This window comes from Spermophilus citellus, assembly GCF_964194105.1.
Source record: "Spermophilus citellus genome assembly, chromosome: 8".
NCBI lineage: Eukaryota > Metazoa > Chordata > Mammalia > Rodentia > Sciuridae > Spermophilus > Spermophilus citellus.
The window spans coordinates 42,703,811-42,728,126 of record NC_138189.1 but is presented as its reverse complement, the minus strand read 5'-3'; the positions used below and the strand labels follow the sequence as shown (position 1 = coordinate 42,728,126).

At 35.4% G+C, this 24,316-nt stretch overlaps 1 protein-coding gene across 12 annotated transcripts in view; it reads left to right on the top strand.

Annotated features, from left to right (window-relative positions):
- CLOCK (clock circadian regulator) overlaps positions 1-24,316 on the top strand; it is a 112,994-nt gene that overhangs the window by 34,323 nt on the left and 54,355 nt on the right. For 7 of the 12 annotated variants that reach the window (XM_081304611.1, XM_081304609.1, XM_081304614.1 and 4 more), the window contains 2 exons: positions 7,555-7,642; positions 22,572-22,661. In XM_081304611.1, coding sequence (XP_081160737.1) covers positions 22,615-22,661 — 47 coding nt within the window. In that variant the 5' untranslated portion in view covers positions 7,555-7,642; positions 22,572-22,614. Of the gene's footprint in view, positions 1-7,554; positions 7,643-22,571; positions 22,662-22,952; positions 23,011-24,316 lie in introns of all 12 variants that reach the window. The other 5 variants (XM_081304617.1, XM_081304619.1, XM_081304620.1 and 2 more) reach the window with 3 other exon arrangements.

The window sequence follows — 24,316 nt, the reverse complement described above, 5'->3', positions numbered from 1 at the left end:
AATGGAGATGACAGAGGAAGAAAGTGAACTTGAAGATAAATCAGAAGAAATATCATCAAGTCTTACATCTTCTGTATAAAGAAAGAGCATGTTTCTTCTGTAGTACTTATTAAGTCCGTACTGCACTCTGTGAAACCGGGTCCCAAGCCTCTGGCTGGTGAATTAGCATCCTCCATCTACACAGCCTCATAGCCTCATATTTCTTATGTGCTGCAGAGATCTGTCTGTGTAATTGGAGCCCATCTACCTTGCCACTCCACAGATTCAGAAAGCGTCTTGGCCTAACCCTATCTCAGACCTCATCATTTCATGGGTAGGGACCAGATGATCAACTAGTAGATTAAAATAATAATCATCTGTGGGACTAAATATACCCATGTGTGTTTTTCTTTGAAAGCCTTGAAAGTATATAGGGACAGAGATAAGTAGAAATGGATAACGTGTAAATCAGATTGTAACATCTTATAGTTTAAAGAGAACAAATTTATCTTTAACACAGGCTTAGAAATAATGATTATTTTAGTGAAGAATAAATGATTTATGGTTGTTGTTTTCTGAATGTGTGGTTCAGGATGCTTATTTTAACTCATTTTCAGATGGTTGTAAACTTGCTTGGCCCACTTCACTGCACACAAATGCCTTGGCAGTTTATGTATATTTTAATGAGTCAAAACAACTGACTTTTTTATGAGGTGATTACACTACAAAAAGTTTGAGGAATACTCTTGACCATGATAACAGATATATTTTTAGTAGCATTTTAAGTGGCTCTAGTGATCTCATGATAGAGTATATATGTCAACATGTTGATATTAAATTGTACATATTAGTTACATGTTATTAATTATCTGATGAGAAAGCTCTAAGCCCAGTAGTTGTATAATAATACTTGCTCAAATTTCCTAACAAGTTCCTCGAAGATTTATGACACTAATAAAATTCTATGCTGCTTTCAGGTTGATACAGTTTACTTTTTTCTTTTTCTGGAGACCTATTTTGGAAATTTGTACACATTTGGCTTTTTAAAACAAACTGTTTCACAAATTCTGGGATTTATTTCATCTTGTTTGGAAGTCTATTTGAGGTTTAGAAATCATGTCAATTTTAAAATATCATATAGCAGTTAAATGGTTTTCCAAAAGGAAAAATATGTTCTTATTTTCATTTAGATATTAACAAATTTTCCCATTTGGCACATTCATAGTCTCTTGCTACCATATAATAACAATAAAGTTAGATTTTTAGTTGCAGTTGAACTCAGCAGCCCAAATCATCATCTACTTTTTTTTTAAAAAATAATTTCCTTGAAGAAACATGAAAGGAATAGTTCAGAAGTTAAGGAATATTTTAACTATTAATAGAACAAATTATTCTTTAATGTTTCTTTGCTTCAAAGTATTTAATTTTGCTTTTCTTATTTTTTTTAATTTGTTGTTTTGGGATATACATGACAGTAGGGTGTATTTTGACATTTTATACATACATGGAGTGCAACCCATTACAATTTTGATCCCATTCTTATGGTTGTACATGATATGGAGTTAAACTGGTTGTGTATTCATATATGAGCATAGGAAAGTTGTGTCTGATTAATTCTACTCTCTTCCAAAGAAAGACTTCTTGATTCATGGTACATAGTAGACATAATAAGACCCTTCAAAGATGTCTCTATTCTGATTCCCAGAATCTGTGACGTGATAAGTTACATGGCAAGAAACAATTAAAGATTGCTAATCAACTAACCTTGAACTGAGATTGTCCTGAATTATGTGTGTTGGCTCAGTGTAGTCACAAGGGTCTTTTAAGTCATAAGGCAAGAGTGAGGCAGAAGAGATATGTGGGCAGTCTCTTGAAGCTTAAAAAAGCAAGTAAACTATTTCTCTGTTAGAGCTTCCAGAAAAGAATGCAGTCCTGCTCATACCCTAATTTTAGCCAAGTGACTCCAATTCATTGAACTGTGAGATAATGGACTAAAACAAAACAATATATATTTTTTAAGTTTGTAGTCATCTGTCACAGCAGGCATAGGAGATCAATAGATGGTAGCTCTGTTTAGGTTTTTACAAATAGCATACACCATAAAGTTTTTATAGCAATTAATTGAATCCTGGTTTACATGACAGTTTGATTTTCTGTGAAGATAATTCTAATTTATTATATGAAAAAGACATTTGTGCTGATAGTATCTTGGGCATCGATGGGCAGATCTTTAGTTACCCAAGGATATTTGTTTTCTATTTCACAGGAATGGTAAGAAGTCTAGTGTAGCTGGAGAATAGGAAGTATGGGTGTATCGTGAGGATAGAATGGGGGATGAAACTGAAGACATAGATTAAAGCTAGAAAGGAATTTTGGTATTCTGTGATGTGGCAAAACAATCTTCAGAAACCTTGGTTTCAGTTCAACAAGTTCCTCATTTTGTGTTGTGTGCACATGTTGTAAATACTGTAAATTGGGATCCCTAAGTTTTTATTGTTAGCACTACTTGAGCTATATTTGAGTCGTAGTCATAAATAGCTCCTAAAATGTCTTGTCTACATGATAAATGTGGAAAGAACTCTAGCAAAAAAGAAAGAACAGAGCTTAGACAAATATGAACAAGAATGAAGCATTTCTGATAGAGGTTGTTGAACAACTTGACCAATCATAAACTGCCACTGTGTTTGATTTTCCTGACAATCTCCAGTAACTTACCTTGCTCCTTTGGGTCTTTACTAGGATGTGAAACTGAAGGACAGGCAAAAATTTGTGAGCTGGGACAATTTTCTTCTTTCTTCTTTCTCTTTCTTCTCCTTCCTTTCCTCCTCCTCCTCCTCTTTCTCCTCCTCTCCCTCTTTCTCTTTCTCCTGCTCTCCTCCGCTGCCTCCACCTTAACATAAACAAATTAGAGCTATGTTGCCTTTTTTTAAAAAAGGTATGTTTTTGTCTGCTTGCATCAGGGATCACATTATCCTAGCTTATAAGAGAAAGGGATAAGGTACTTGACATAGAGAATATAGGTGGGCAGGGTGGATCATTATTGGAAATGGTTAATTCCAGAATAATAGTGGAGTGAGTGGGAGATAGGAAGAGCACAAAATTGTTGCATAAGAGTTCAGGGAACTGAATTATTTTATATTCCTTGAAAATTGAGAAGGGTAATACTCTTTAGGGAATGAGAGGACTTGTCCTGGGAATTTGTGAATAGCTACAAGAAGAAGGGGATAGTAGATTCAAAGCTGGGATTTTAGAGAGAGGAGAAAGGAAAATAATTCATACATGACAATAGGAATAAGGAAGCTTCCCTACTCCAAGGCATGTTGAATCTGAGTTGTGGAAAAGCAAACAGTCATTATTTCAAAGCTCTGTAGATAGAGCAGAATCCTTAGAGGAGACTGAGGTTTCATTTGGTGTTATAAAAATGAGGAACATTATTGAGGAAACAGGACATTTTGATGATGATATACTGTAAGTTTCAGAGGACATAGAGAAATGATTTTGGAAATGGGGAAGAAAGGGAACAGGCATCAATGGAGTGGGGGATATACAGAGTGTATGGAGGAATGACCTGGAAATCTTAGACTTCTGGTAATTGATATAAAAAGAATATAGAGCACAACAGGATTTGTTTTAGGCAAATTATTGCAAATGTCTAAGGGGAGAGGTCTATGAAAGGCAGATTTATTAAGAGCAGACACAGATTTTAGGCCTTAATTTTCTCTTTCTGCCATACAAATTACCACACACTTGATGGCCTACAACAATTCATATTTACAGTTCTACAGCTCAGAATTCCAACAGTTGTTGGCATTCCTCTTTCTTATTCGTAAGCTGCTCACTTTCCTAAGCTTTGTGGCTACCTTCCTCCATCTTTAAAGCCAGCATTTACATCTTTTGACCCTTCATCTATCTGGTATCTCTGACTACAGCCAGGAAAGTTTTTTAACTTTTAACTCTCATGTGATACATAGGACCCACCTGGATAATTCAGGATAATCTCCACATCTCACGATCTTTAACCTTTTTAAAAATTATTCTGATATGATTTTATTTTATTATTTTTCTTTTATATTGGTGCATTGTGATTATATATAATAGTGGAATTCATTGCTATAGATGTGTAAGTGCACACATTATAACAGTATAATTTGGTCCGTTTCATTCTTAAGCACCTCCCGTTTCACTCCTACCCTCCCTTCCCCTTGTCAACTTCCTCTGTTCCATCTCCCTTCTATTTTCATGAGATTTCTCCTCCTTTTTTTTCTTCCTTTTATTCTTCCTAGCTTCCACATATGAGAGGAGACATACAACCCTTGGTTTTCTAACATGATGATCTCCAGTTCCATCTATTTTCCTGTAGATGACCTAATTGCATTCTTCTTTATGCTGAATAAAACTCCACAGTCTGTATATATGTCACATTGTCTTTATCCATTCATCTGTTGACAAACACCTAGGTGTATTCCATCACTTGGGTATTGTGAATTGTGCTGCTGTAAGCATGGATATACATATATCACTATTGTATGCTGCTTTAAGTTCTTTTGGATAAATACCAAAGAGTGGTATAGCTGGGTCATATGGTGGTCCCATTCCCAGTCTTTTTGAGAAACCTCCTTACTGATTTCCATAGTGGTTGTCCCCGTTTACAGTCCCACCAACAGTACATAGGTGTATTCTTATCCCCACATCCTCTCAGTATTTAGTATTTATTTGTATTCTTCATGTTTGCCATTCTAACTGGAGTGAGATGAAATCTCACTGTAATTTTGATTTGCTTTCCCTAATTGCTAAAGATGTTGAACAATTTTTTTCATATATTTGTTGGCCATTAGAGAGAGGAGAAAGGAAAATAATTCATACGTTGCAACAGGAATCAGGAAGCCTCCCTACTCCAGGGCATGTTGATCTAAGTTGTGGGAAAGCAAACAGTCTTTGTACTTTTTGAGATGTGTCATTCAGTTCATTTGCTCATTTATTGATTGGGTTTTTTATTTTTTTGTTTTCATTTTTTGAGTTCTTATATATTCTGAATATTAATCCTCTGTGAGAAGGGTAGCTAGTTTTTATTTTTTTGTTTTCATTTTTTGAGTTCTTATATATTCTGAATATTAATCCTCTGTGAGAAGGGTAGCTAGTTAAGATTTTCTCCCTTTCTGTAGGCTCTCTTTGTACTTCGTTCCCTTTCCTCTGTAAAAGCTTTTAAGTTTGATGCATTACATTAATTCTACATATAGTTCCTGAGTTTTAGGAGTCCTATTGAGGAAGTCATTGCCTATGCCTGTAGGTTGGAATGTTGACCCTATCTTTTCTTCTAGCAGTTACCATTTTTTTGCTCTTAATTTCTAGGTCTTTGATATATCTTTGGGTTGATTTTGGTGCAGGGTAAAAGATACTAATCTAGTTTCATCTTCTACTTGTGGATGCCCAGTTCTCTAGCACCATTTGTTAAAAAGGCTATCACTAGGACCATTTTTTCTTTTTCTCTGAAGAATATCATTGGTATTTTGGTAGGTGGGGATTGGATTGAATCAGTAGATGCTTTGGTAATATGACTATTTCAATAACATTAATTCTGCATATGCAAGAACATGGGTGGACCTTTTATCTTCTAGTGTTTTCTTCTTTCTTAAGTGCTTTATAATTTTCATTATAGAAGTCTTTCACCTCCTTGGTTAGAGACAATGTAAAAAAATTTCTTTTTGAACCTGTTATGATTGGAGTTGTTTTCTTGATTTCTTTTTCAGTGTGGATTCATTATTAGTATGAAGAAAACCTATCAATTTTTTGGATGTGGATTTTTTTTTTTTTTTTTGGATTGAACTCAGGTTGAAGCACTGAGCCACATCCTCAGCCCTATTTTGTATTTTATTTAGAGACAGGGTCTCACTGAGTTAGTTGCTTAGCACCTTGCCATTGTTGAGGCTGGCTTTGAACTCAAGATCCTCCTGTTTTAGCTTCTGAAGCCGCTGGGATTACAGGCATGTGCCACTGTGCCTGGCTCTGGATGTAGATATTGTATCCTGCTATTTTTGCTAAATTTGTTTATCAGTTCTAGAAGTCTTCTGGTGGAGCTTTTGGGAACTTCTAAGTATAGGATTATACCATCTGCAAACAGGGATAATTTGGCTTTCTTTCCTATTGTGTCCCTTGCTCAATTGCTCTAAAACTTTAGGAACTATAATTGAATAGGAGTGGTGAGAATGGATGTTCTTATTTGAAGGAAATTATTTCAGTTTTTCCCCATTTAGTATGATATTGGCTTTGTCATATGTAAGTCTTTATGATGTTGAGATAAGTTCCTTCTATGCCTAGTTTCTTCAGTGTTTTTATCAGGCTTGGGTACTGATTTTTTTAAAAGGCCTTTTCTGTATCTTGTCAAGATGATCTGTGATTTTTTTCCCCCCATGAGTTTATATGATGAATTATATTTATTGATTGGCATATGTTGAACCATCCTGTATCTCCAGAATAAATCCTACATGATCATGAGGTATGACCTTCTTAATGTATTTTTGACAATTTGATAACATTTTAATAAGGATTTTTTGCATCTATGTTCACCAGGGATATTATTCATTAGTTTGCTTTCCTTGACATGACCTCGTTTGTTTGGGTTATTAGGATGATGCTGGCTTCATAAAATGAAGTTGAAAGTACCCTCTCTTTCTAGTTCATGGAATAATTTGAGTAACATTGGCATTAGTTCTTCTTTATTATTAAAAATTGCTTATTTGTGGCACTAGGGATTGAAACCAGGGACACTTTACCACTGAGCCAAACTAACAGAGAGCCACATGACTAGCTTTTTGTTTTGGGGTGGGGGGAGATAGGGTCTCATTAAGTTGCCCAGGCTGATCTTGAACTTGCTATCCTCTTGCCTGAGCCTCCCAAGTAGCTGGTACTGGAGTTTGCCTGTTTTATTGTCCTACTATGTGTGTTGTGAAAGTTGTCAGTTGAAGTCTGTTTTGTATTACTTAAGTCGGCCACTTATGCTTTCTTTTGGTTTCTATATGACTGGAATATCTCGTTCCATCCTTTCTCTTTCTGTATATGTGTGTCCTTAGATTAAAAGTGGTCACTGATAGGGAAGAGCTTATTACTGATAGGGAGGACTCTGTTGTCCCTCTTTTCCTTTGTGCTGTCTTCCTTTGCATTTTATTGATTTTTTTTTGGTATTGTTATACTTTCATTCTCATTTTTTTGTATACTATCAATATTTTATGATTATCATGGGGCTTTTAAAAGCATAATGATCTATCTTAAGCTAATAACTTATATTGCATACAAAAACTCTATGTTTAACTTACGGATGTCACAAATTGTGTCCATTTATATTGTCTATTCATTAATACATTTTGTCTTTTAAATTCTATTCTGGAATTTGAAATGATTTATTTATTCATGATTTTAAGGGTTTTTTTCCTTTTAGAAATAATTTGTAGAACTTGAAAAATTTTTTGCATTTTTTAAACAGTTTTAATTTTGTTGTGTTTAAAACTATTTAAAACCCTTTCATGAAAACAATCTATGTAATTTGAATAAATCTGACCTTTTTTTTTCTTGTTTAAACAGAATTTTGAGGCTGATGGTCATATAGAAGAAATCCTTGAACTTATAGTTTTCTGAAGAATCAGTTCAAAAGATCCCCAAAGTACAAAAGGTAAAGGAGGTGCATCTTATAATGCATCACTGAATGACATTTTTCCAGTAAAAAAATAAATAAATAAAATAATCCATGAATATTTTCATATACTACTTTTAGAAAGGGTTTGTTTAAAAATTTGTCTTTTTATGTTAATTTATCAAAAAACATTTGTAGTTTATGGTATGGATGTCAGGTGTAGTTCTGTTCAGATATTACTTAATTTTTATTTGTTCTTTTTAGATATATATAATAGTAGAGTATATTTTTAAAATTTTTATATTTTAGTTGTCAGTAGATCTTTATTTTATTTATATATGGTGCTGAGAATTGAATCCAGTGCCTCACACATGCTAGCTTAATGCTCTGCTGCTGAGCTACAACTCCAGCCCAATAGAGTATATTTTGACATATTATGCGTATATGGAGTGTTTTAGTCATCTTTTTCACTGCTGTAATTAAAGAACTAACTAGAACAATTGTAGAGAAAGAAAAATTTGAGGGCTCATTGTTTCAAAGGTATTAGTCTGTCGGAGGGTGGCTGCATTTCTTGGGGCTTGAGGTGAGGCTGAATATCATGGCAGAAGAGTGTGGCGGAGGGAAGCAGCTCAGGAAGCAAAGATAGATCTCCCCTTGCCTAATACAAATATATACCCCAAAGCCATTCCCCCAGTGCCCTAACTCCTCCAGCTACACTCTACCTACCTTCAGTTACCAGTTAATCTTATCCAGATATTAATTCACTGATCGGGTTAAGGCTCTCACAGCCCAATCATTTCTCCTCTAAACCTTCTTGCATTGTCTCACACATGAGCTTTTGGGGGACACCTCACATCCATACCATAACATGGGGTATAATTTACTCTAATTAGGCTTCCATTCTTATGGTTGTACATGATGTGGAGTTACACTGGTCATGTATTCATTTATGAACATAGGAAAATTATGTCTGATTCATTCTACTGTCTTTCCTATTCTTATTCCCGCTCCCTTCCCTTTATTCCCCTTTGTCTAATCCAATGAACTTCTATTTTCCTTCCTCCCCTTATTGTGTGTTAGCATCTGCACATCAGAAAGAACATTTGGCCTTTGGTGTTTTGGAATTGGCTTGTTTCACTTAATATGATAGTCTCCAGATCACCCATTTACTGGCAAATGCCACAATTTCATTCTTCTTTATGACTGAGTAATATTTCATTGTATATGTATACCACATTTTTTTTATTCATTCATGCGTTAAAGGACATCTAGGTTGGCTCTATAGCATAGCTGTTGTGAATTGAGCTGCTATAAACATTGATGTGGCTGAGACACCTAGTATGCTGATTTTAAGTCCATTGGGTATATACTGAGGAGTGGGATAGCTGAGTCAAATGGTGGTTCCATTCTAAGTTTTCTGAGGAATCTCCATACTGCTTTCCAGAGTGGTTGCACCAGTTTGCAGTCCGGCCAGCAATCTATGAGTGAACTCTTTGACCCCACATCCTTGCCAACATCTATCGTTACTTATATTCAGATATTATTTTAGATAATGAGTATACAATAGGTAACACCCAGAAGCCACCCCTGCTTTTATGAAGATTGCTTTCTAGAGGAAGACAAATGTTTTGTGATTAGTGCTGTGCTGATAATTAACATGTATAATGTGGTAGAAACTGATGACTGCTCCCTTTAGGTAGTCCAAGAAGGATGTATTGAGTGGAGTCATTTTAGTAGAGATTGGAATAACAAGGTAGCATGTGCAGATCTGAGAAAAGAGCTTTACTGGCAGTGGGAACAAAAGTGACTGAATGTAGGATGCTTAAGCAACAGTGCACATGTGGCTGCAGTATAGTTATGTGATGGGGAGAGTAAATGGAGGTCAAGATGAAAAAGAAAATTGGGAGAGAAGCAAATTTACAGTCGAGTATCAAATGTTCTGATTTGGCTAAATAGTGTTTTGGATGCCTTTGACATTTCTGTAGATGTGTCAAAATACAGTGTTGTATATATGACTGCAGTTGAAAATCTGGTCTGAGATCATAGATTTGGAAATCATTTGCATATAGAAGTACTCAAAGTCAAATGACTAGATTAAATTATTTAGGAAGTGTGACAGATTGAGAAGTATTCGACCCTGGCTTGTGCCAATATTAATTGTAGGAGAAGGAGCAGACATTAAAATGAATGGGAAAACAGGAAAATGTTCTGTCCCAGAAACCAAGAAGAGAAAATATTTAATAAATCACAGCTACCAAGAGGTCAAATGGTGAGTACAGTAAAACAGCAATTAGATTTGCCACTATGAATGTTTCTGATGAAGAGTGAGTAATCTCATCAGAGGGGTAGGAATGAAAGTCCATGAAGAACAAGAATGGGAAACCTCCATTTTGAGATGGCAAACAATATGATTAAACTTCACCTATTTTTGAAACTTCATTAAAAGTAAATAATGTAAAAGGATTTCCCAAATAATGTAGCCTCACAGGATAGGGAGAATAGGAAAGAAAACAATGGCAACAAAATGTCAAAACCTGAAAAGCAAAAGGAAGTGTAGTTATTTTCCTGCAGAACTTAAAGAGTTGTAAGCAGCTATGGGAAAGCTGAGAAACAAACTTCTTGGCAGAATAAAACCTCAAAATATTTTTGTAAATTGAAAGCAGTGTTCTGAAAAAAGGATTGAGGGTTGCAAATCTTTTTAAGAGGACATTGTATTCCATAGCTCGCTCTTATCTCTGAAACAGACAACTGCCCCTTCTGTGATTTAGCAGAATTATGGATATTTATGCTCTATCAAGGATAAAATAAACAACAAACATAGCTGAGAATGGGAATAAGATTTTGAAAACAGGGGATTTAAGAACCCAGGCTAACGGGTTTTTATACACTTCAAGCAAGAGTGGAGAATATGCTTTTCTGTACTTTGTAACTGGCCTGAGAGAAAAGGTCTGAAGATAATTACATTGAGAGTTCCCCCAGAGATATAGTCCAACTTCTATCTCCAAAGTAAAGTTCAGTCAAGAATCCTTAAGACAAAGCTTCCAGTGATCTTTCTAGTGCTCCCTCCCCCAAATTCGAACCTGTGGCCAGAGATCACTAGATATCTGAGAAAACCCTCTTAAGTGAGAGACAAAGGTCAAAACAAAAGATAGAATACCAAGTTGGGGGAAATGGAGACCAGATAGGAAAGTGAAATTAAGAGAAACATAAGCCTACCATTTAATAGTTTCAGAAAGGTCAAAGTAGATTCTGCATCTAGGAAATATGAAATAGAAACAAAGAGAAGTGAAATTAGAAATTAAAAAAAAAACAACTCAGTGGAAAGGTTGAGGAATGAAACTGGTATGTTAAAGCAAAGAGGAAAAAGAGATAAAAGTGGGAGCGAAGATGTGATACAATGTAACTAGGATCTCTAACATTCAAATAATAGGATTTCCAGAAAGACAGGATAGAGGAAATTGAGGAGAAAAAGAATAGAGAATGATTCAAGAAAACTCCAGAACAAGAGGTCATGAATTTTTCATTAGAGAGTACCTATTGAAATATAAAAATAAATTCAAATGGGACATGTCACTATAAATTTTAGAACACAGGGTGGTTTCCAGGGTGAAAGAACTAATAGGTCACATATAAAGAATTAGTACTCAGAATGACTTTAGGTTTCTTGGCACCATACTGGAATTTTCAAAATGCTGAAGGAAAAATTATTCTTACCCAGCATGTAGTGTCCAGCTAAACTCTTTTTTTGGGGGTTAGGGGGTATTGGGGATTGAACCCAGGGGTGCTTTACCACTGAGCTACATCCTCATCCTTTTTTTGTTTGTTTAATTTTGAGATAGGGTCTCACTAAGTTGCTTAGGGCCTAATTTTGCTGAGGCTGGTCTTGAACTTGGGATCCTCCTGCCTCAACTTCCTGAATCACTGGGATTATAGTTCTAACTGAACTCTAGGTTACATACACACTATTGACAGTTTCAGACTTGTGAGGTCTCAGAAAATTTACCTGCCATGTCCCCGTTTTCAGGTCATTATTAAAGGAGTTACTCAACGAGAATAAAAAGGTGAAGGCCTGAGTTACAAGAAACAGGGCATGTACCTTAACTAGAGACCTAGTGAATTACCAGGATGATGCTGAATAGTGATGCCAAAATGACAGCTGATCTCCAGGTATAGTAGATAACACCTAGTCCCAGTGTGAATGGAGTAAAAGGTTCCAAGATAAAGAGTTGTGAGAAGGTAAGATCGTTAGAATATAATGTGTTCGAGGATATAGAGAGTAGATTTAGGGTGAAATTTGTGGCTAAATTGGTAATAAGTATGCACAAAGATAGTTAAACAATAAAACAACAACACTGACTGTAGAAGGGGAACGTAAATACAGTATAGGACTACATGGCTGGGCTGTGAATTGCATTTACAGGAGTCAACATAATGTTATTTCCAAAACACCCACTTAACCAAAATTATGATATTGGAAAGTTGGGGAGGTGTACATGTGTATGAGCAGTTTTCCTGGGAAAGGGAACAAAAAAAGTGGGACAGTAGCTGAAGGGGGTTGGTGTGTTATTTTGTTTGTTTAGTGTGGTTTTAAGATAAGATATATATGTTAATATGTTGATTAGAATGATTATAAATGGAGAAATTAGTGCTAAGACTAAAGTTTTCAGAGATAGCAACAGATAGGATTCAAGAAAACAAGTAGTGTCATGTCATTACTAATAAGCTGCACATTTATTTTTAATACAGGATGTGGTGTTTTATGTGTCAGGCTTCTGTTCCAAAGAGGAACTGACAGATTTTCTGTAATTATGTGTAATGTTGTATGCTGAATTAAAAAATCTGCTTCTTTATTTGTGAGATTTGAGTTGTTTAGTTTCTTAGTTGCTAATATCGCCATTTGATGAATGTTTTTAAAGCTAATTTTAAAAATAGTGTTTATGAAAGATGCATGCCACCATTGCTTCTGGTTGCCATAAAATAGCAATGTCATGCATGCTTACTTGGTAAGTCAAATCACTGAATGACTATGGGTTTCAGTGGCTTACGTAAAGGAGCATTTAATTCTTAGCTATAACTATAATTGGTGAACTTTGAATTCTAGTAATTACAACTGATCCTTTCAGAGAAATATTTTTACATATATTCTGGCCTGTTAATGTCAATTTTTTTTTAATTTGATGATAAAATTTATTTTGTTTTTAGTAGAATAAAGTTATTCTTCAGTTTCTGTAGGGATATGGCATAGCATATAAAACTGAATCTTTCTTAGAATCCATAGCATTGTTAAGTGTGACTAGCTAGTCTTTTAAAATTGAAATTGTGTTTCACAGGGTACTCCCCAGACAGTGTTTTGGCTGTTCCTTTGTTATCATTTTGTTAATATGATACCCTTAAAGACATTTGCTTTAGGGTACTCAAATCAGGCCTTGTTTCTCCTTGTTCACCTTTCCCTTACATAAAAGCATGTTGATCAGCAGGCTGGAGAAATAGGAGGGAATCCTGAGCTAGACTGGGAGAGATATAAGTTGTTTAAGATGGATAGCAAATAATTTTTTGAAGAATATTGCTAACAAAAGTAGCAAAACAGCCTAATGAAGAATCAGTTATATATCTTAAAAACTGTGTTAGATTCACTGTTTTCATAGTCAGCAAGGCCCTTCTTATATATTACAAGACTCAATTCTTGATTTTTAAAGTTTTTGCTACTGGGAATTGAATCAAAGGATGCTTAACCACTGAGCCACATCCCCAATGCTTTTATTTTATTTTATTTTATTTAATTTTGAGACAGGGTCTCGCTAAGTTGTTTAGGGCCTGGCTAAGATGCTGAGGCTGGCTTTGAACTTGTGATCCTCCTGCCTTAGCCTCTCCAGCCACTGGGATTACAGCATATGCTACTGTGCCCAGTTTGTTTTCTATTTTTTGTCATGTAATTTTCATATTTTTTATTGGTGCATGACAGTTATATGTAATGGTGAGATTTATTGCTGCATATTCATGAATGCTTATGATATAATAAAATAATTTACCAATGTTATTCTTCAGGGTTTCCTCTTGCCCTCCTCTCCTACCTCCCCCTGTTTCCTTTACTCATCTTTCTTTGATTTGCATGAGATTCCCCACTCCCAAAACTTTCTTTTCCTTTATCTTCGCTAGCTTCTACATATGAGAGAAAATATACGATCATTGGCTTCTGATTCTGGTTTATTTTGTTTAACATAATGTTTTCAGGTTCCCTCCATTTTCCTACAAATAACTTAATTTCATTCTTCTTTATAGCTAAAGAAAATTCCACTGTGTATATATACCACATTTATTACTTTATATCCTTTTATCCTTTGATGGACACTTAAGCTGGTTCCATAGTATCTAATGTGAATTTTACTGCTACAAACATGGGTATACATGTATTGCTATTTATGTTACCTTTAGTTCTTCTGGATATATATCAAAGAGTGATATAGCTGGGTCATATGGTGGTTCCATTACTAGTCTTTTGGGGGAACCTCTATAGTGCTTTCCATAGTGGTTGTACTAATTTACAATCCTGCCAACAGTGTAAAAGTGTTCCTTTTTTTTCCACATCCTCTCTAGCATTTATTATTGTTTGTATTCCTGATAGCTGCCATTCTTAAGGTACAGAAAATTTTCTGTTATTTTCCTAAAGAGATAATTCATGATATAACTTATATCTCACAACCCTCTTTAATCTCTAAAGTTCTTTTATATTCTGATGATGGTTACTTATTTTCTTTCTTACTGACTGAATGTTCAGTGCTGGCCCCGTTGTCTTCCAACTCTGAGATTTTGTCTTCAATATGATCTACTAGACTTTCTTAAATTTTTTAATTGTTTTTTTTAAATACATGATGGCACAATGCATTACAATTCATATTACACATATAGAGCAAAATTTTTCATATCTCTGGTTGTATATAAAGTATGTTCACACCAATTCATGTCTTCATACATGTATTTTGGATAATGATGTCCATCACATTCCACCATCCTTGCTAACCCCCTACTCCCTCCCTTCCCCTCCCACCCCCTCTGTCCCATCTAGAGTTCATCTTTTCCTCCCATGCTCTGCCTCCCTACCCCACTATGAGTCAGCCTCCTTATTTCAGAGAAAACATTAGGCATTTGTTTTTGGGGGGATTGGCTAACTTCACTTAGCATTATCTTCTCCAGTGCCATCCATTTGCATCCTGCAAATGCCATGATTTTATTCTCTTTTATTGCTGAGTTATATTCCATTGTGTATATATGCCACATTTTTTTAATCCATTCATATGCTGAAGGGCATCTAGGTTGGTTCCACAGTTTAGCTATTGTGAATTGTGCTGCTATAAACATTGATGTGGCTGTGTTCCTATAGTATGCTGTTTTTAAGTCCTTTGAATATAGACCGAGGAGTGGGATAGCTGGGTCAAATGATGGTTCCATTACCAGTTTTTTTCTTTCCATATTGGCTGCACCAATTTGTAGTCCCACCAGCAGTGTATGAGTTTACCTTTTCCCCCACATCCTCGCCAACACTTACTGTTGTCTGTATGCATAATAGTTGCCATTCTGACTGAAGTGAGACGATATCTTAGAGTAATTTTGATTTGCATTACTCTAATTGCTAGAGATAATGAACATTTTTTCATGTATTTGTTGATTGATTGTATATCCTCTTCTGAGAAGTGTCTGTTCAGGTCCTTGGCCCATTTATTGATTGGGTTATTTGTTTTTTTGATGTTTGGCTTTTTGAGTTCTTTCTATACCCTAAAGATTAGTGCTCTATCTGATGTGTGAGGGGTAAAAATTGACTCCCAAGATGTAGGATCTCTATTCACCTTACAGATTGTTTCTTTTGCTGAGAAGAAACTTTTTAGTTTGAATCCATCTCATGTATTGATTCTTGGTTTTAATTTTTTGCACTATAGGAGTCTTATAAAGGAAGTTGGGGCCTAGTCCCACATGATGAAGATTAGGGCCTACTTTTTCTTCTGTTAGGCTCAGGGTCTCTGGTTTAATTCCTAGGTTCTTGATCCATTTTGAGTTAATTTTTGTGCATGGGGAGAGATAGAAGTTTAATTTTATTTTGTTGCATATGGATTTTCAGTTTTCCCAGCACCATTTGTTGAAGAGGGTATATTTTCTCCAATGCATGTTTTTAGCACCTTAGACAGACATTATTTTTCTTTTATCTTTTTTTTTTTTGAGGTGTTTTGTGCCTTTATTTTATTTTATCGGTTATTTTTGTAGTTATAAATGACAATAGAATCCATTTTATCTAGAATCCATTTTATCTAGAATCCATATAATTATACAAGCATGGAATATATCTTATTCTAATTAGGATCTCAGTCTTGTGGATGTATATGATGTTGAGATTCACTGTGGTGTATTCATGTATGTACATAGGAAAGTTATGTCAGATTCATTCCTGTCTTTCCTATTCCTTTCCCCCTTCCCTTCCTTTCATTCACCTTTGTCTAATCCACAAAACTGCTGATTTTTTCCTCTCTCCTCCCCCTTATTGTGGGTTAGCTTCCACATGTCAGAGAAAACATTTGACCTTTGGTTTTTTGGGGATTGGCTTATTTCACTTAACATGATAATCTTGAGGTCCATCCATTTACCAGCAAATATCATAAAGTCATTCTTTATAGCTGAGTAATACTCCATTGTTTTTATATACCACATTTTCTTTATCCATTTATCTGTTGAAGGACACCTAGGTTGGCTTCATAGCTTAGCTCTTGTGAATTGACCTGCTATAAACATTGATGTGGCTGCATCACTGTAGTATTGCCAATTTAGATTCTTTGGATATATATCATGAAGTGGGATAACTGAGTCAAATGGTGGTTCCATTCTTAATTTTTTGAGGAATCTCCATACTGCTTTCCAGAGTGGTTGCACCAATTTGTAGTCCCATCAGGAATATATGAATGTATCCTTTTCCCCACATTCTTGCCAATATTTATTATTACTTGTATTCTTGACAATTGCTATTCTGGCTGGAGTGAAATGAATTCTTAGAGAAATGCAAATTAAAACCACACTAATTGTTAGAGATGTTGAATATTTTTTCTTATATTTGCTGTCTATTTGTATTTGTTCTGTTGAAAAGTGTCTGTTTATTTTTTTTCCCCTTTTATTCATTGGGCTATTTGGATTTTTTGGTGCTAAGTTTTCTGAGTTCTTTGTGTATACTGGAAATTGACAGCTTATCTGAGGTGCAGGTTGCAAAGATTTTCTCTCATTCTGTAGGTGATCTCTTCATTCTCTTGATTGTTTTGATTCTTTTCTTTGTGGTGAAGAAGATTTTTGGTTTGATACCATCCCATTTATTGATTTTTTATTTTAGTTGTCTTGTTGAGGAAGTCAGTCCCTAAGCTGACATTTTCTTCTAGTAGAAGCAGGGTTTCTGATCTAGATATTCATCTAGCTCTTTGATCCAATTTGAGTTGAGTTTTCTGTAGGGTGAGAGAAAGGGGTTAAATTTCATTCTACTACATATGGATTTCCAATTTTCCCAAAACCACTTGTTGAATATGCTATCTTTTCTCCAATGTATTTTGTTGGTGTCTTTGTCTAGTATGACATACCTATATTTATGTGAGTTTGTCTCTGTGTCTTCTGTTCTATTCCATTGGTCTCTGTGCCTGTTTTGGTGCCAATACCATGATGTTTTTGTTACGGTAACTCTGTAGCATAATTTAAAGTCTGGTATTGTGATGCCTGCTTCACTTTTAGAGAGACTTTCAATTAAACATGTTATTTGATTTATTGTGTCTTTCATTTGTTTCCTTTTCAATATCTCTATCTCCTTTTTGAATTTCTCATTCTTATCCTGTCCTGACTTCCTAAATTCATTTAGTTGTTTTTTTCTGTATTCTCTTGGAATTTATTAATCCATTTTAGAGTCATTGTTTTGAATTCCTTATGTGGTATTGCACCCACTTCAATATCTTTGAGTCTCTTGCTAATGAATTATGAACTGTAGTAAACATCATGTTACCATATTTTTTCTTATTTCTTGTATTTCTTTGTTGAGTTTTGTACGTTTCTCTCCCTGGCTTACGTGTAGTTCTTTTTAGGGCCTACCTAGCTTTCTCTTGCCCAAGGTATTTTTGGATATCAGGTTGTTGTGTTTTTCAATATATTTCCAAGTGGGTTTTGAAATATAGTTTCCCTGTTAGTTCTTTGGCGATGAGTAGCATATTTTGATATAGTGTACTTGTGTTAGAGCTTGAGGATTCCACTTTCTTTATAGGTCTCAAAAGAGTCAGGTCCTCTTGGAGATTTGGTAGTTGTGCTGTATGTAGCAGGGTATGTGAGGTACAACTTGTGTGGTTGCTCTTCTTCACTTAACAGCTGTAGACATTCTTAAATGGTTTGGGAGAAATAGATTGGAGATCCCTCTTAGATGTGGTATCCACAGTCATTTTTTTCTTTTCTTTTTTTTTTAAACCAGGGATTGAACCCAGGGGCACTTTACCACTGAGCCATGTCCCAACCCTTGTTATTTTGTATCTTAAGACAAAGTCTCACCAAGTTGCAGAGGGTCTCCCTAAGTTGGTGAGGCTGGCTTTGTGATCCTCCTGCCTCAATTTCCCAAACTGCTGGGATTATAGGCATGTGCTACTGTACCCATCCCAGTGTTTGTTTTAATTCTCTTTTTACCGTAAGAGTGGGTGTCTATGTGTGGGGCCCAAGGGCCATTCATACTTAGGGCCTGGTCATTAGTTTGGAGTTTTTGTCACTTCAATTGTTTGTATCAAAATATCACAAAGTTTGAGCATGGTAGTTTGTGTGTGGAGCAAGATACAGCATCTCTTGGCTGGGATTAGCTCAGCAGCAGAGTCTCTACCCTCTTAATTTGTAGTGTCCCAATAGCATCCCAGCACTCTCTGAGAAGCAGTAATCCTGCTGCTTGAATCTCAAACCATGGAACAACTGAAATCATAGCCACCCTCTACTCCACCATCTTGATCTTCTACCCTTTGATAACTAAACAGGCATCCTGATGGCTTATAAGGTGTCTTGTTAAGTAAGGCTCAAATCTGACCTTTTCAGTAGTACTGTTCTTTTTTAATTCACTCAAACTGACTGTTACCTTTGCCCTATTCTTTTTGTCTAATGATAGAGCCAATCTCTATCATTACCATGATAAGTATTTCTTCTGTTGGATCAGGGGAGTGTTCTTAAATGATCTTTAAATTCTCTTCTGGCCATAAATTTCTGCAATTATATGTTCCATTTGCACATGTTAGCCCGGACACTTAAAAATCAGAGTATTTTATCAGGTGTTAGCCTTTTTAACTCTTACTTTTGACTCCTTCAGTCATTTTCTTTTAAGAATTCTTGGCCTTCACAGTGCCTTTTCTGCAGCCAAAACTATAAAGACAGTGCAGTTTCATTTATCAAGCATTATTCTCTCTTCTGCTTATGAAAGTCCATTGGAAAACAGACACAGTGTTACCAGCTATGGTCCAAGGGTCGTATTCTGTCACTCAGTTCTTGTGTTACCGCTGGAGAAAATGTCAAACAAAACACCAAATGTAGTATAGCAAAGTTTAGGAGAAAGGAAAGATGTCCTCAAGGGAAAGAATGGGTTGTCTCCAGACAGGAACAACTCGCCCCTTTGTTCCTTAGTTTTTAAAACTGGGGTTTTATGGAAGTTTCTAGAAAGTCCCACGTAGCTACTACCTCTCAATTCCTGACTGACAGTAGAATAGCATCAGATTTTTAAGTCTCTGCTGTGCGTTATTTTACCGACAGGAGATCTGAAGACAACTCTCGGTCACTTTGGCTCATGGTGACCAGCTCTATTTGGAACATGTTTTAGAGATTTTATAAAGTTCATTGACTTTTGCTTCTAATTATCTTCTCTTCCTGATTCTTCAAAACTTTGGTCTGTATAAAGGTCTCAAAAGTTCCCTTTCAGGACAAGTTATGTCCTCCTCATTGGCAGGGTGGGGTATTCCATTTCTTGCGAATAGCTGTGAGGATAACAAGTTGTTTTGCAACGAATGTAACATCCTATTGACTTAAGCCAGAGCATTACCAAACTGGTCTTAGGTAATTGCTTTTAAAAGAAAGCATGTCAAACACTTTTTTATATAATTGTTGATTAGTTGTATTTCTTCTTCTGTGAAGTGTCTGTTCAGTTCCCTAGCCCATTTATTGATTGGGTTATTTGCTTTTTTGGTGTTGAGTTTTTTGAGTTCTTTATATATCCCACAGATTAATGCTTTATCGGAGGTGCATGTGGTAAAGATTTTCTCCCAATCTGTAGCTCTCTCCTCGCTTTATTGTTTCCTTTGCTGAGAAAAAGCTTTTTAATTTGAATCCATCCCATTTATTAATTCTTGATTTTACACCTTGCGCTTTAGTAGTCTTGATAAGGAAGTCAGATCCTAGGCTGACGTGGTGGAAGATTTGGGCCTATTTTTTCTTCTGTTAGACTCAGGGTCTCTTTTCTAGTGCCTAAGTCTTTGATCGACTTTGAGTTGATTTTTTTGTATAGGGCTATAGCTAGAAGTTTAATTTCATTTTGCTACATATAGATTTCCAGTTTTGCCATTTATTGAATAGACTATCTTTTCTTCAGTGAATGTTTTTGGCACCTTTGTCTAGTATGAGATAACCATTTTTATGTGGGTTTGTCTCTTGTGTCTTGTATTTTGTACCATTGGTCTACACATCTGTTTTGGTGCCAATACCATGCATTTTTATTACTACAGTTCTGTAGTATAGTTTAAGGTCTTGTATTGTGATGTCTCCTGCTTCACTTTTCTTGCTAAGGATTGCTTTAGCTATTCTGGGCCTCTTATTTTTCCAAATAAATCTCATGATTGCTTTTTCTAATTCTATGAAGAATGTCATTGGGATTTTAATAGGAATAGTGATGCAACCACATCAATGTTTATAGCAGCTCAATTCACAATAGCTAGACTATAGAACCAACCTAGGTATCCTTCAGTAGATGAATGGATAAAGAAAATGTGGTATATGTACTCAATGGAATATTACTCAGCTTTAAAGAAGAGTAAAATTATGGAATTTGTCAGTAAATGGTTGGAGTTGGAGAATATCATGCTAAGTGATATAAGCTAACCCCATAAAACCAAAGGCCAAATGTTTTCTCTATATGCAGATGCTAATTCACAATAAGGCAGGTGGCACTAGGGAATAACATCACCTTAGATTAGGTAGAGGGAAGTGATGGAAGGGGAGGGGAGGGGATGTGGGGATAGGAAAGATGAATGAAACAGACATTATTACTGTATGTATATATGTGACTGCATGACCAATATGATTCTGCAACATGTACACTCAGAAAAATGAGAAATTATATCCCATCTATGAATGATATATCAAAGTATATAAATGCATTCTACTGTCATGTATAACTAATTAAAACAAAAATAATTTTTTAAAAAAAGAAAGCATGTCGAGGGCCAATGCACAGGCTTGGTCTGTAGAATTATCCCCTTAACTTCATATTCCTACTACTCTTGTCTGTTAACAGCAGAATATGTTAGATTCTCCTTTCTTAATAGTACTTTAAATTTCTTTGGTTTAGTTGGAGTTACATATTCAGACTTTTAAAGAAAGATGATTATGTTTAAAGTAGAATTTCTTATGCCTCAAAACTGTTAGTATATTTCATAGACTCAAGATAGTTATTAAGTATTTAATTCATGACTATAGACATAAGATAAATCTGCCTTATATTTTCAGGAAATCTACATAGAATTTAGAGAGTCAAATTTTAGGCTTGTGATTCAGTTTAAAAGCAGTGAGTTTTAATTACTTCTGTGTATAAAAGGTGTGAGGCCCTTTATTTATTTAAGGCTCTTCTCTACTGATTTGCCTTCACCCCTCCACCACTCCTCTTTTCACTTTATGCTCTAGTAATTAAAATTTACATTGTAATATGCCTAGTTTTCCTATGAAGAAAATACTGAATCTCTTGAGTTACCAAATAAGTTCTCTCATTTCATGAAGCCCTGTGCTTTTGTAAATTTCCATTCCTTTGGCTTAGAGTCTTTTCAGCTGTTACCACTTCCTGTCCTTTAGTCTTTTACTTCTCAAACTTAAATGGTTATATACATTACAAGGAGATCTTGTGAAAAGGTAGATTGTGATTCATAGGACTGTGATTGAACCCAAGATTTGCCAATTAACAGAATCTCAGAAGATGTTGATGCTGCTGGCATCTGGAACATACTTTCAGTATCAAGAATCTTGACTCTTGATGAGACTTGTTGTCCTCAAGACTGTTTCTTCAGACTTTGCCCTCTTATTTCCATGGGCAAACCTAATTACTCCTTTACCAGGGATGCCATTTGCCAATATTTGCCTCATTATGTATCTTAATGTAATTATTTAGTATCTTCTTCTGTGTTCATTGCAAATTTTTGCTTACAGAGACTGTGTCTTTCATCCCTTTATTTCCAAAGTGTGCCCTACTGGTTAGGGGAAAATAGGGTTTCATCAGATTTTTTATTGCCGATTGTTTATTAAGTTTTTGTTGCTGTGACCAAAAGACCAGAAGAGAACAGCTTAGAGGAGGAAGAGTGTATTTAGGCTCACATTTTCAAAGTCAGTCCATGGTAGGCAAACTCCGAAGTCCTGGGTCTGAGCTGAGGCAGAACATCACGACTAAAAGGCATGGTGGAGAAAAGCAGCTCAGGACATGGCAACTAGGGAGCAGAGAGAGGGCTCCATTCACCAGGGACAAAATATAAACCTCCATTGATCTTCCTCCTCCAACCATAGCATACCTACCTACCTAGCATACCTACCTAGCCCAGTGCCTAGCCCTATCAGTGAATTAACATAAATGGTAACATATAATATATAACATGTAGTATACATGATAACATGTGATATTTTTCAAGGTAACTTTGTAGAAGGAAGTGTTTTAGAAAACTAATGATAATTATTTTTCTTTTCGTCCAAGGAGAAGTACAAATGTCTACCACAAGACGAAAACGTAATATGTTATGTTGTTTACCGTAAGCTGTAGTAAAATGAGCTCAATTGTTGACAGGTATGTTTTTAGAAACTCCTTTATTTTTAATTATATAAGGCTACTTTAAATTCACTATTAAATAATGGTCTATATCAAATCAATAGAAGTTTTGTGCTTAAACATAATTAATATTATATTTAATTTTTGTATTGAACAAACATGTTATAAAGTAAGGTACATAACAAAGTCAGCAAGCAGCATATGGCTTGTGATTTAAATAGGTCTTGAATTGTAATTTTGAATAATTTGGTCAAAAGCTGCTCTGAAGGAAATTGTAACAGTTGCAAATGTTTCCTTGGCACCTTCTAGAATCTCTTGGTGCTAACTTCATCCCTTCAAGCATCTTGGCATTTGTGACTGATGAGAGGTAACTATAATTGGGATTATTATGAAACTGGGGTGAGAGAATACCTTTTATTATGCTCCACTAAATCTCAGAAAACAGGTTGGTGAGGGAATAGGTTTTATTCAAAGCCAGCTCTGAGGAAAATAGAGATCTTTTTCTTTCTCAGATTTCCATTTTCGGGGACTTAGGTGAAAAGAAAACTTTCATAGGAGGTGAGGAGTCACAGTGTGAAAAAAGGTAGGGTAGAAAATATACATATATTATATATATAAATCTATATATGTAGGTTTAACTAGGAAACAATTCTACCAGCTTCCCTGGTGCCCATTAGATCCAGGGGTCAGGTCCTCAGCCTTTATTCTTAGAGGAAATTCGGACGTTGAAATAGTTTGGTGCTTGCAGTTTCAAAGGGAATCTCTTTGAATTAGTTGAATTGTAATCTTTAAATTTCACTCTTGGGAAAAGGACAAACCTCCTTATTTCTTTGACTCTAAGGTGTTTTTTGTTGTTGTTGTTGTTTTTTGTATTTTAGCATTTTAACATCTAACATTTGGTGAGTCTTAGAATTAACTTTTAATTCAATTGGTAGCATTTTTTCCTTAGGATACATAAGTAATGGTGAATCTTATAGCCAGTAGTGTCTTAAATTTGATGAAATAGAATAATTTTGAAGCACCTACCCTTCAACAGCATTTTTTAAAAAGATTTAAAAAAATATTCAACAGAATTTTTTAAAGAAAATTTTTGGTAGTTGTAGATGGATAGAATGCCTTTGTTTTATATGTTTATTTTTATGTGGTTTTAAGGACCAAACCAGTGCCTCACACATGCTAGGCAAAGCACTGTGCCACTGAGCTACAACTCCAGCCCCAAAATATTTTTACATATTATTTTATTTAACCTCACAATAATTTCATAGGATTTTACAGGTGTAGGTCAAGGAGGTTGAATAACTTGTTTAAGGTCACATAGCTGGTAAGCAATGAGCTGGAATCTTAACCTGTGTTGATATGTCTGACCCTAAAGTTATGTGCCTTTATTATATTGCACACTGTGATTTGCCTGTGGAGGATTCTTTTTTAAGAGTTTACATGAGTTGCACACAGAAGTGACTGTTGACATCTGAAGGCAGCCCTCTTCCCTTTCTGTGAACTAAATAGTGATAATTTGTGTTCTACCAGAACGTAAGACCTGAGGGGCAAGGAATTTCTTTAGGGAGGTTGCCTCACAATGACTATAGCTTTGGATCCTGCCATAGTTGCATATGTAATCTCTGAGAACTCTTCCCTCAGAAGGGATATTTTTCCACTGCCCCAGAGGGATTAAA